Source organism: Gymnogyps californianus, chromosome 3, assembly GCF_018139145.2.
Source record: "Gymnogyps californianus isolate 813 chromosome 3, ASM1813914v2, whole genome shotgun sequence".
Classification (NCBI taxonomy): Eukaryota; Metazoa; Chordata; class Aves; order Accipitriformes; family Cathartidae; genus Gymnogyps; species Gymnogyps californianus.
In genome coordinates, this window is record NC_059473.1 from 112,159,301 (window position 1) to 112,172,950 (window position 13,650).

The 13,650-nt window shown below is 41.2% G+C and overlaps 1 protein-coding gene across 2 annotated transcripts; it reads left to right on the forward strand.

Annotated features, from left to right (window-relative positions):
- Nucleotides 1-2,436: 2,436 nt before the first annotated feature.
- SLC66A3 (solute carrier family 66 member 3) lies at nt 2,437-12,371 on the forward strand. Of its 2 annotated transcripts, XM_050893773.1 has the most exons (7): nt 2,437-2,579; nt 5,019-5,101; nt 5,571-5,640; nt 6,267-6,324; nt 7,541-7,661; nt 8,869-8,910; nt 10,860-12,371. In XM_050893773.1, exons 1-7 carry the CDS (start codon nt 2,437-2,439, stop codon nt 10,946-10,948), a joined length of 606 nt encoding a protein of 201 aa, XP_050749730.1. In that variant the 3' UTR covers nt 10,949-12,371. The 2 variants fall into 2 exon arrangements, with proteins under 2 accessions (XP_050749730.1, XP_050749731.1); XM_050893774.1 differs by lacking the exon at nt 8,869-8,910.
- Nucleotides 12,372-13,650: the final 1,279 nt, after the last annotated feature.

Below are 13,650 nucleotides of genomic sequence, written 5' to 3' on the forward strand. Positions count from 1 at the left end.
GGAACAAAACTTCTCGTTTGGCTTTTTGTCTTTGGTTATTACAGAAAGATTATGTTCCCTTTTTTTTTTTTTAATAGGAATCAACATTTGCATTCCTATTTGAGGTGCAGCAGTGTTAAACCACTGCCCATCTGCTGTGAAACAGGCAATCTGCACTGTAGATTCGAATGTAATGAATTTATTCACTGAACTGTAATTTAAAGTGGTTCTGCATTCTGCTGCAACTTACCAAGTAAGAGTCTGAAATTTGATATAAAACTAAATAATTTAAACAGAAGAGGAAGAATTTCTTATACTCTTCATAGATTAATTTGTTTGGTCATAACCTTGAACAGGGCTGTCCAGCACCGTGATGTCTGTTCCTTCCCTAAGCTGCTACTTAAGTGGCCAGTAGACAGACATAGAGCAATATCATTACATAGACAGGACAGGGGAAGGACAGTAACTCATTTTGCTTAACTGATTGTTTGCAATGCAAAGCAGGATGTATTTTTTTTAAAGTTGAAATGCTGACTAAAGGTAAACATTTTATGTCTTCTTTAAATATAAAAATAGTTGAACAAAATATGCTCATGGACCTGCTTAATGGTTTGAAGTCAGTTCAGCTTCTTGATTACTCCAGTAGGATACAAGGCAGTGCATATTATTGATATTTTTACAGCATCTTGTTGGATCAGCATCCACACAGTAATGCAGATACGCAACTCTACCTTAAATATTTCTCTATTATTCTCAGATTATCTGAAATGACAGACACATCTACACCTCGCACCTAATTTTAAATGAGATATAACTTCATCTTGTGTGATGGGTTACTCAACTCTTTTTCAAGTACACAATACTCCCACAAGGTTGAGAACTCAGTTGATCAAGAAAATCTTGGAACAGTTATGCTAAGGTAATTTCAAATTTTCTTTTCTTCTTTTAGAGTTTATTGTCTTTGAAAAGCTTTATTAATTTGAATTATATTAACAGAAACACAGTTTTTAAATTAAAATTCTGTATTTGGGCGGGCATTTATTTCAATCAGTGTTTTGAGATTTTACGTACTCCTACATACCTGCCTTTTTTTTTTATGACCCAATTACAGAGGGCAACATGATTTACAAATTAAGCATTAGTGTTTTAAAATACCACTAAAGGTATGTGGAATGAATGAGATAAACCTGTTTGTCAAAACATATTATCAAAACAACAGAAAACAACTTGCAAGAAATGCAAGAGTCAAAATTAAACCCTGCAAGAACTATTAGTCATACAGAAATGCAACCTCAGTAAGAATGAAAAAAGATTTTATGCCTGTGTATAACCCCTAATGTTAAAGCAATTATGCTGTAGGTAAAAATCTGAATTAATGGTATGGATTTGACACCCTGAGTAGTCCTGGCCATATGTAGACATGAAAGAGCCAAGATTCTGTATGTGTGTGATCAGTACAAATGCACACTCCTTCGATAATTGGTCTTATTTAGTTCCGACAAGCTGGTTAAGTACAAAATCTGTAAAAACCACGCTTTACCATTTTGTGTATAACTGTGTATGGTGGGTAGGTGTATGTTCCAGGGAAGTTGCTCCATCTCCGATAATCTGACAAGTCCAGCATTCAGGAACTTTTAATTTTGATGAACTTACTTTCTGCACAACCAGAAGTGCTGCTGTCAAACCTACGCCATCCCTACTGCAGGAATTAGCACCACAATGATCCAGACAGCATGATCCCCAAAAAACACAGGAGCTGTAGCACTGGAGACTCCACTTTGGGGGAGAAAACTGAAATCCAGCCTACAGCTCCAAACCAAGAGCTGACCTACACTACTCCTAAGCGAACACAACCCGTGGCTAACCTTTTACACCAACACTCCATCTGATGAGTACTGTTCTGTGCGTTACGGTAACAAAGAGCAGTTTCAGGACCAGCGCCCTCAGCGTGGAGCTTAACGTTTCTCGGCCCCGACGCCGAGGAGCGTTAGCTGTGAGTAGGCCTCAACCAGCAGCACGGAGAGGACCCGGGAGACCCCCGCCCCGCTCCCCCGGTCACCGCGGCGTTCGGCAACGCGCCAGCACGGCGCCGGGGGGGTGACCGGCCCCTTCCCCCGCAGGCGGCTGACGAGAAGCACTCCCCCTCCCGAGGAAGCCGCACCGGCCTCCCCGGGGCTGCCAAACCGCCCGGCAGCGCGCTCAGGCCCGGCGAGGCCCGAGGCTGATGCGGAGCCGGGGACGCCTGCTGCCGGGCCCGGCTCTCCTCTCCCTACAGGCCGGGCGGCCTCCACGTCCCACGCCCCGGGCAGCGCGGGCGCCATGAGCGCTCCGTGACGGCTGCCCCCGCGCCAGCGGGGCCGGGCCGGGCCGGGAGGGGCGGGTTCCCCACCCCACGCCGCCCCGCCACGCCACGCCGGTTCCCCGTTCCGGGCTGCCGCGGGTGCGCATCGCAGCGGGATGGCGCCGACGCTGCTGGACCTGGCCCACTGGAGCACCTGGGCGGTGTGCGCGGTGATCAAGCTGCCGCAGCTGGCGGCGGTGCTGGCGGCCAGGTCGGCGCGGGGGGTCAGCACGGGCAGCCTGCTGCTGGAGCTGGCCGGGTAAGGCGGCGAGGGGGGGGGGGGGGGAGGCGACACACGGAGGGACGGACACGGGGACATCACGGAGCGCCCCACCCCCGCCGGGCGCTGCGCGCGCAGCTCGGGGGCCGCGCGGCGGGAGGAGCCGTTGGGGTGCGGCGGCAGCGCCTTGCCTCAGCGGGGCTTCCCTCAGCGGCGGGCGGGGAGGAGGGGGGGCCGGGGCGGTGGGGCACGCTTTGCTGCGGCAATTAATAATTAAGTTCCTTCCTTCACAGCTCTGGTCACGCATGAGAATGTGTTGAGCGGCTGTTTGAAGGGGGCGGCGAGCAGTCCTTGCTCTCTTCGGTTTTAAAACCGCTCCCTTTTATAACTCACGGTTAGCCTCCGCTGAGCCGGCTGACGCTTGGCCCGCCTGTCGTGCAGGTGCCGCGTCCTGCCTTCACTGGGCATACAAACTCTTCGGAGCAGAAACTTCCTATTTTAAAGCGTTTCCGCGCTGTCGGTTAAAGGGAAAGTCGGCTTTTTTAACTTTCCCAAAACCAACCCGGGCCATCCATGTAGTTGGAGACAACACCTACTGTTGGGTTTAAGCTATGTATTTAGGTTATTAGATGGTCCGTGTGCCCTGTTGTGCAGGTAATTGTACCAGTTAGACAGGCTTCTCTCACCCAAATAAGTAGAACATAATCATTCTTTAAGAAAATTACAAACCGTGTCAAACTCCAGAGATTTGTCAGTGTGTAATAAGCTTACATGGGCTAGACTTATTAAATCTTACTTAAAGAGGATTGTATGGAATGAAAATTAAATAAACGACGTGCATGTACATTCAAATGTGGGTACAAGCACGTGAGAGAAAATACCTTTAAGAGCCTTGTGTTTGCCGAACTGAGGGATGGAGGTGGCCAGAACATCCAGCCGGATGGCTGCTAGCTCTCCACGCCAAGCTAAAAAAGGGCTTTTTATTCAGAAAAATCACCTCACAAAAATGGCGTGTGGTTTCTGAACATGCCTGTGCCTTGTCTTCAGTGAGGGGCACAGCTGTTGACCCCAGTCTGGCGCTGCGGAGGCATAGGTGTACAGACACCTTTCTGCACGTAGTTGTGCAGAATCCCCTTGGTCTCCGCTGCGGCCGTTCGCTGCCCACATTTCTCCATGGCACTGAACCTCCGTTGTTGCTGTTTACCCTTAAATACACCTCAGAGTAAGTGAGATAAATTCTAGTTTCAGCAGAGATAACTTACCCCACAGCCCCAGCCGAAAAGCAGTGGTAGCATTTTAAAATAATTCATGTGTGTTGGTGTGCACTGAAAAGGCTTTATAAGTAGCGTTTCAGATGAGCATGGAGAAGCCATAAATGTCTCCTCAGCACCTGCGTGATAACCACAGTACCCACACCGCTGCAAGTTCTGCGCCTGCTCTGGGCAAAACTATTTCGGAAGAGTTGCAACGAGGCTTTTTTGAAACTTTTATTGGGACTGTTTGTTTATTTAGTAGGACTATTTATCCTGCAACCTTTAAAGACTTTGAGTCCAGCTGCAGAGAGCTTTGGGGCTACTGGTGCAAACTGGGATGGTTCTGCAGAGTCAGCATGCAGTGACCTGGCAGAGGAGTGACATAGAAGCATGGTGCTGATGGCAAGGAGTCTAATTTGACCCTACAACAAATAAGACTTCTAGGAAGTTCAGATGTTTAAATTCTGAATACTGTAAAAGCCAGTTTCTTACAAGGCAGGCAGTTCCTTATGCCATCTTTCTACGCTGGAAACCATCAATTTTTCCTTACATAAGACTATGCCCTAAGAGTCCTTTCTATTTTCTCTGCAGCCTCAAAGTTTCTGTCTGACCCAATGGATTTGCATGAAAGTTGAAGAAAGTAAAGAAAATGTGATAAAAGTTCAATTCCTTTTAGATACTATCTATCTTGTGGAAAGGCAGGAAGGAGAATTGCCATTGTTTGGTGCACTTAAGAACAGACTCTCAGTCTGACCAGTACAGGTACACTGGGCAATCTTGTAACAGTGTAGTCTAGACAGCTTGGAAGATGTTTTCTACTCCTGTACAACTTGCTTAATGTATAGATTGAACTACAGACATAAATAAAGAAATCAGAGTTATCCCAGAGGTGCCGAGGCAATTGCAAAGAGAAGGTATCTTCTAGGTCTGGAAGCCTTTCTTTCTTTCTCATCAGTTGCAATTAATAAAATTATGCCTTACACATTGCGACACAAAGACCTTGACAAGAAGTGTGGGCAGCTCTCTACATTTTGTTCTATTTGAGGGTAACAGAAATAGACTACAGAATCATCAGGCTTGCACTTTGTCTTCATATTTGTTTGATCAGTTCGACAGCTACACCTATCTGGAGCCTTTTGGCACAACCAAAACAGTAAAAAAGCAGTTGTGAAGGAGCTGTCCTGTCCCTTCGTGCAGTCATGCTGTTTTGTGTCTTTCTGTTCAGCTTCCTTGTGTTTCTGAGGTACCAGATCTATTACGGTTACCCTCTGCAGACATACCTGGAATATCCCATCATCATTGCACAAGGTAATTTTTTTAAGCCATGTTTTGGAAATAAACCAGGGCTCATTCAGCACTCCAAGGCTCTGCATGTAGGTACAGTACTCCACTGCAGTGATGTGAATCCATTGACCAATTCTAGCTGGAGTTGGGGGAAGAGGGACTGAACAGCTCAAATATAATTGAATTCTTATAAATTTTGTGAAAATAGATGGTCAGGTGGAGGAGAAAGATCTAATTAATACACACACAGAGTTGCAGTGTAAGCTCATCCTTTATCCAGTGACTCCACGTGGGAGAGAAACATTATGAACGCTCCAGACTCTAAGAAAAGCTTCATTTTGGAGCTTGCAGTGTTTTGGACATCAATCAAATTTGAGAGGCAAAACCTGTAAGAAACGAATTTCCGAAGACCTGGTGCCCAGTGGAACTGGCTAGGATTGCATTTGGGCCCCTTCGCTCCCTTCTGTCACGAGCGATCTTTTATTTTTTTCAGATGTCATTCTCCTTTTGTTTATTCTGCATTTCAGTGGAAACACGAAACGAGCTTTGTTCTATGCAGTCACGTATCCTTTGAAATCTGGGAATTTTGGTTTATGTAGCTTGTTTGGTAGTTCTCTGCATAGCAGCTATGTCATCATTTGTTTTGTGCTACCATTGTAAATAATTTTCAGCCACCCCTCAACATGCATGCCACATTCACATGCTGATTTCTGAGATCACAGTAAAATCTCTACGAGAAGTAAGCTTTATAGGTAGCTGGGCTTTAGAAGGCCCACAGCTGATAAGGAGTGAGGCCAATTCTTAATTTACATCTTTGCTAAAGATGCAGGGTGGAAATGATGAATCTTTTTTCTTTGATTCCTACCCATGCAGATTGTACTTGCTATGATGAACACAGCAGTGTTTGCTTTTCTTAAAAAATAGGACTTGGGCTTACATATCAAGTCCTGTGCTTTGGAGCAGGTCTTGAGAAACTCCAGGCACTGTTCAACCAAAGACAGTGTCAAAAACAGGAATACTTAGTGTTTCAACCAGTGCTTAATATGTTTTATCTAGATTGTATAGTCTGTTATAAAGTTTCAGTAAGATTATTTCCAGATGTTTAAAAAAAAAATCTAATTCCCCAGGCAGTTTCGAGAGCTTTGGTATCCTAGAATTTTCAGTGCTATGAAACTTAACATAATGTAAGATTTTGGGCGGGCTGGTACATGCTAACACTGCAGAAGTGGATAATAGACCTGGCCATGGTAAGTGCTGCATCATTACTTGAAATTAGGTCCACATATGAAATAACTTCTTTTCTGGATGTCTTGATCAGTGAAATCTCTCCTTATATTTGTCCTTGGAAGAATTAATGATTTGGGTTAGCTTTCAGAACAACCCCAGTTTTCAAATACAGCTGTTTCACTTCTGTGAGTAGCTGGAAAACATAGCACTGGCAATAGAGACTCTATGAAAAAAAAAAAATGTTCTGAGGTAAAGTTATTAACTGTGGTGCCTTAATTAAAACTAGCAAAGGTTTCAGATGTTGAAAAAAGATTGCCTCTTTAGTCCTAATGTCATAATCCCCATTAATAAACCTGTAATATGAGAGTAAAAGAATAGAGCATCAGTCAAAGCATTTGAAATAGGGAATGTTAAATATTTCACAAGATGTTTTTTCCCTTTAGTCCTAGAATTTTGCAAGAAAAATATCATCTGATAATGCCCTATGTAGGTTAAAGATGGTCTTTGCCCTTTTTATCAGAAGAGTTAAAATTTAATTGAGATAGAGTTGCTAATGCAAAAGATGATACAAATGGGGATAAAAGCTTCTAAGCCTAACACCGATCCTTACTCACAAGGGAAATCCAGGCATGGCACAAAGACCCCTGTGGGTGTCCCCTCTACCTGCTGCCTTTGCAAAATCCCCCTTAAAAGGATGACAGAGTGAATAGTCTGTTCCCTTCATTATTTTTTCCCACCAATTGGACTCATTTTCCACACATTCTTGTCAGTTTTCTCATTCTTTTATGGTTTAGTTTGCCAGACATAATGGTAACAGATGGTCTGAATCAACCTTGCTGTTTAGACTAGCTCAGTCTCATTTTAGCTAACTTTCCTAAACAGTTTTATGTAGCAGGTTGAGAGGCTTTTTTATTTCTTTGCTTCTTATTGTATTTGCCTCTATGAAGCATCTGCCAACAACAGTAGCAATTGTGCTCTTTGAGCTTCTTTCTGGGCGGTACCTCAGAAATCAGTCCCTTGCTTCTGGCAACTTCAATTTTTTGCTTCACGGTTCCTTAGCAAGAAGCTGAAACGCTTGGGTTGCCAAATACTGAAAAAGTATGTATTTTATTTTGTTCTAAATGAAAAAGCTAGTCCTGGTTTTTAGTAAGTTACATACTAACAGCCACAAGCTAAACACTCAGGTAATACAATGGCAGGGGCAGAGGTTCTTTCTCTTTTTTAACTGCTTTTCAGAATTTGTGCACATTCATCAGTGCAGCCAGTAAGCTGGCTCAGCTGCGGTGTCTCTGGCAGACAAAAGATTCTGGACAAGTGAGCGCCTTGACCTGGAGTATGTCTGCATATACCTGCGCAAGTAAGCTATGGGCAACTTGGTGTGAAGCACTGAGTTTTCCTTTTTTAAAGCCGTATCTCCTCCTAATGCCTCTTCCAATAAGTCTTCACTCAATCATAGTAGGTAAATATCTTGCCTAATGCAGTTTCCCTTCGTGCTGACTTCTGAGACTCAGATACCACACAGTCTCTTGAAATCAAGTTTTATCATTGACACCAGCTCAGTCACAATGACACTTCGACTTCAAAAACATGCAAATAGGGTCAAGGGAACCTGATACAGCTGAAATAACTGAAGGAGCGTCTTCACAAAGAAAAGATTTCAATCTTGCAGGATTTAATAAAATTACTAGTGATCCGGCATGAAAAGGTGCTAAATTTTGAGTTAGACAATCAGACAACACTAATTTTGAAAAGTTATCTACAAATAAATACACACTTAATGCTAAATACCTGTAACTCTATGACTACATGTAAATACATTTCTCAAGAGAGGACAATTTAAGAACGTACCAAGAAAAGTGATTTGTACAGTTCATGTGTTAATTACCTAGTGGTCTGCATGAACAGTTCTTCTGCAGCTATTTGTCAGAAATGACTTTGTCATATTCACAAAACTTGTTTAAAATATTCTTACTACAAAACATAGTGATGCTGGATCTATTTCCCCGTGAAACAAATGTTTTAAAGTCAATAATTAGAAGTTGTGGTATGTTCGCTGAACAATGGCAATAAACTTTGTAAATGGTTTTAGTCTGCTGCAAATGTGAAATAATTGATGTTTAGATCTGTTGTGGGAAGGAAAGCTGAATTCCTCATATCTGCAGAAGCCTAAAAGCATGCATGTGAACATTCACAATGGTTAAGTCATGCCAAGTCAATTGTGGGTGTAGCTCAGTATCAACTACTGAAGGAGGGGGCTGAACAGAAAAAGAAGCATTAAACTCTGACCATGTCCAATCTAGTGAGACAGACAGATAGATAAACATTCTAATTATATCAGTGATTTTCTCATTAAAAAGGACCCTTAATGCAGCATCACGCAGCTTCGAGAGCTTGATCTCTGAAGCTAAAATAATGAGGAGTGGATACACTAAAAGTGGGAATGTCTATACAATGTATATTTTCATGCAAGATTATCCTCTATTGAAAAATAGATATTTCATCATTTTTTGAAGGTACAAACATGTCATATCTAGTCCACTAATCAGAATTCATTCAATTTACAGCAAGAATAGTTACAACTGTAATGACTACGAATGATCTCGCAGGTGAGTAAAGTATGGAATTGCCCACCTTTCCAAGATAACAGCTGCCATGGTAGTTTTTAGCTGTTTTGTAAAAGCAGTTATCTCGTCTCAGAAGAACAAACCATGAACCTGGTGGGTTAGCACAGTGAGGGAAGGAGTTACTGCTAAAAAAGTAGCACAGGATTACAAATCAGTCAAATACCTGGAGAAAACAAAAAAATCTGCTTACGCTTAGCGCATGGTGACAAGTGGTCCAAAAGCCATTTTTTTCAAAAGGCAAAAGCACTACAAAATTAACTGAATTATGAAAATAGCAGAATAAAGCATTAACAATCTTTCACATTTAAATACCTAAATAAATAAATTTAGCAAAATACAACTTAATCTGTAATAATTGAGTGATAGCTTTTCAAATAATGAGTTACCTTTTCTTATTGTGGGGTTTGTGCATTACAAAATTCTAGAAAACTATTTAAAGTTTAGCTTAGTACATGAATAGTTTTAGGCACAACATTCAGAATGTTTGTCAGGCTGAAAATGAAATGGTAGGCTGGTAAGAAACTCACAAATAACTGGCTTAAAATACATAATTTGCAGGTGATTTCATTATGAAGCAAATTTATTTAACAGCTGCTTAGCAGCCTGACAAAACTGAAAGAGCTAAGGAGTGCACCAGCTTTTTCAATAAACGGTTCGAAATCAAGACTTGGTAGATGTAAAAACAGTAACAAAATCACATTGTACTTTATTTGGTGGATCCTTATTCTAGTTCAAAACTGGTATTTCGTCAGAAACATCATATGAATGGATTTTTTTTTTCCCCCCAGCAGTCCTCCGCAGCACAATAAGGCTCTAGTTTTATAAGCAGTTCAAGTGGCTCTTTCACTGGAAAAGGAAGTCTCCTTTTTAATCACTCATTTTCATCCCCGTGCTTGCTGCTTTCTCTTGGCCAGAGTAAGAGTTCTGGGGCCATGCAGTTAACTGGATCACCAAAAAACTCGCATAATGCACACACAGAAATTTAGTCCGGGTCAGTTACCGAGTCCAGTTCACCCACAGCTACACACGCTGATTACAAGCCAGAGAGGTATATTGAGGGGAGGGAGGAAAGGAGAAAAACACCCTGAAAGTAAAAAGCTGGCTCTTGAAAGTAAAGCTGGCTCTGGTTACAGCTGCTTTTTAAAATATAGGGCAATACACTTTGGAACATGGAAGAGACGGCAGCAAACATTGATACTGTGCTGCTCTAATGGAAAATGTTTCCAGTTAACTTCTAACACTGAACACTTTGGCACATTCATCTTGGTTTCATACACATGTATGAAACTGTCAAGTATCATGTATTTCTGAAACAAAGTTTTGTGTACATTTCTGTGAATATTCCATTTACCAAATAGATATTAGATATACCTATACTTCAAATTGTGGTCTCACAGGTAGAGATACTATGCTTATTTTGGTTTAAAAAAAATCTGAAAGTTAATCAAGATACTGAAAAACTGCTTTTTTCTCAGTTGTCAGATTTCCTCTCATTAAAATCTGACAGAGACAAGTATTTCCTGTCTCCCTGAAGTCTAAACTTAACAGATGGCAGTAGAGAATAATCCTTTCATTATAAACAACACATGCAACTCTAAAGGACACATGAGCTGCGGCTCCCGAGTTTAATTTTAGGTTTATATTTATATAAATATAAATTTATATGAGGCTACTCAAACTTGTACTATTCTCCTGGTTTTGTCACAAAGGAATTAAAGGTACTGTAGTGTAGTATTTTCAGATATCACTCGCAAGTGCTAAATTCTCTTCTCTGCTATATTTACTTTGAGAATTTCTGTGTTCCTGAACATGGTAATTTAAACTAATTGACTGAAAAGAGTTGCAGGTTTACAAAACAACGTGTCTTCTGAAAATGACAGCAGTTAATTCTTTTGGATTTATGCTTACAAGATTTTTTTTTTCCCTTTTAGTTCTCATCCGTTTCATAACCATGCTCATTCTCAATATTTGGGTCACAGCCGCAATCCTGCACTACAGGAAAACTAAAAAGACTGATTAGAAGACACTCATCAGCACACAACATAGTTACCATCAAAAAACCCTGATATAATTAAGCTTAAACAACAGAACAAAGGTTGAGGAGGCTCTCTCTCTCTTAAGCCTAGTATTTATCCCTAAGCACAATTAGTACAGTCACGCTTATTTTCTCTTAGAAATAATTCTGATAAGATACTTAATTTAAGCAGCATATTTTTATTGGTCATTTAAGACAAGTTTCACTGATAGCACATTTTCTCTGGACTTTTTTACTAAATGAACAAGGTATTTCGTATTTAGATGTTCATATATTATCGTATCACTTCCGTACTTTCTGGTTACATATAAGCAATTTTCTTCAATTATACAAGAGCAATTTTGCACCAACATCAACTCATCTTTTTGCATCTGCTGCGAGTTTGAAAAACAACAGATGTTTGTCTTTGTCTTGCAAGCAACTCAATTAGTTAGACAGTAACTATCTGTATTTTAGGATGAAGAAAATCTGAGACAAGGCCCAATCCAAAATAAGGTTCTAAATGTGTTTTACTAAGTCACAAATCCAGTTGGGATTGTAGCGCTTACATGCAACACTGAAATAGTACAATTTATACAGCTGGTACAGGATACCCATGGTCACTGTCTTCAATATACCCAGTTTTTATTAGGATAAGAGCAAAAACTCAACTATGAATTCTTCTTTTTCATCCTGAGCTCTCATTCACTGAACATACTGTTTTGGGAACAGCAGAGACTATAATGTATAGGAGTTAATGAAACTTTGACCAACAGAGTTAAAAATCATGTTCAAGCAGAAGTTCCTGAACCGACACCCAGAATCCCTACGTGCAATCCATACTGACCGTGACCTGTTTACACGTACAGCTTGATGCATCACAGCAGGCTCGCAGTTTTTGATGATACTGCTCTGTGCTTTGTTAGTTTTTAGCCTGTCTGTGCCAAGCGTGCTGAAGAACATAAAGACTTCACTTAAATTTTTAGTTTGGAGATTCTAATCAGTTTCTAGTAGGTATATTAAAAAGGGGAAAAGGATATTCTTGAGAACTATTAACGGGGGATTTTGCTTTTGGAAGTAATGCCTTTCCAACCCAAAGTTACAGAAGTAATCATATAGCTTGCCTTCAATTCTTACTGCCTGCTCCAAAATGAAAAGATACGCCTTTTCAAAAGAGTTCTTATGGTATTACTGTTAAAACCAAGGCACCCTTGGTCCTGGCACCCTTGAAAACTATGGGAAGACTGCCTTGACTACATTGGAGGCAGGTTTTCCTTGCAACATGCTAAATCATTGGACTCTTGTGAAGAGCGGGATCTGCAACAGCAGATGTTTCCGCCAGTGTACGCTCAGCAGTCAGACCGAGACCTTCGCCGTCAGAAAACATAGCTGCTGTGTAACCGCTGATTTTAGAGCGGGAGGGGGTGGGGAGAGGTATGTCTGTGGACATACCGTGTCATGTATCTCACATTATTGAGAGCAAGTTCAAAGATGAAGATTTTTCACTGCTCCAAGAGAATGTATAAATGTTTCTATGTTGGTTGAGAGAATAACTGTAAACATCCTATTGCTGATCTTAGTAAAGCTGTGTAAAATATCTGACGTGATCTAAACAGTGGCAGGTGGCATATGATACGTTTTCCAGTTCATATTAATAAATGCTATTCTTCATGATTGATTAATGTCATACTTACAGTTAATTTTCATTAGATTTAATTTTTTATTCTGTTTCCATATATGGAGAGAAAATGAAATATTCATTACAGGTCATTAATGAGCAGCTTTCACCTTAATATTTGAAGCATCAGGCTGTATATTAACCTGTAAAATGCTAAAGAGTTCCAGCATCTTAAAAGGAAAAAACACATTTCTCATTTCATTTTTTAAATTAAAGCCTCTTCTTGATAGAGAAAGATTTGTGTAGAGTCTGAACCCTCTCTGTTATTGACGTCTTTCATACTCCTGAGTACAATGCTGTAGCAAAATAAGACACTCCATTTTCAGTTTGAGGATCAGCACTTCAAGTTGGTTTCTTTCATCATAAAACGCTGAAAATGCATTTAAGAAAAGTTCTTTACAGGTTACTTAACATATTTCGAATAAGTCATCTTAGAAACCTGTGGGAAAAAAGCGACTAAGGAAAAGAAACAAAGCTGGGTAATTCACAAGCTTAAGGTAAAGTAATTTTGTGGACTTGGAAAGCTGGACCATGAGTTCTCATTCAAGCTGCAAGAGATATGGAACAAATCAGAAGGGAGCAGTAAATAGTTTTACACACTTTCTTTCCCCAGAGAATAATTTCTTTCACTTTCGTAAGGTAAGCGTACGCTCAAGTCCTGGGCAAGCCCCCCTGTGGTTTTCCAGTACGTAAACCATAATCCTCTCAGTAGCTGGATTAAAGGCAACAGCTTTCGACACGATACAGGGGGAGGATAAATCTTGTTAAACTTGTCGTTCAACAGCATCGGGGCGGGCACAAGCAAGTTGTTTGCTGCGCAGTGCAGCAGCGGACCAAAGACAGGCAGGGAGAGCATCCTGGATTTACTGCAGCGTGTGTAAGCCAGCAAGCAACTTCTGTCCACAGGGCTGGAAGTTATACGTCTCCGTTCACAGATCTGTACAAGTGCTGAATTACACGCTCGGTGTCTCACTGCACCCGTTCACAACATGCTCACAAGGTAACACAGCCTTTCCGCTCCTGGCTGATA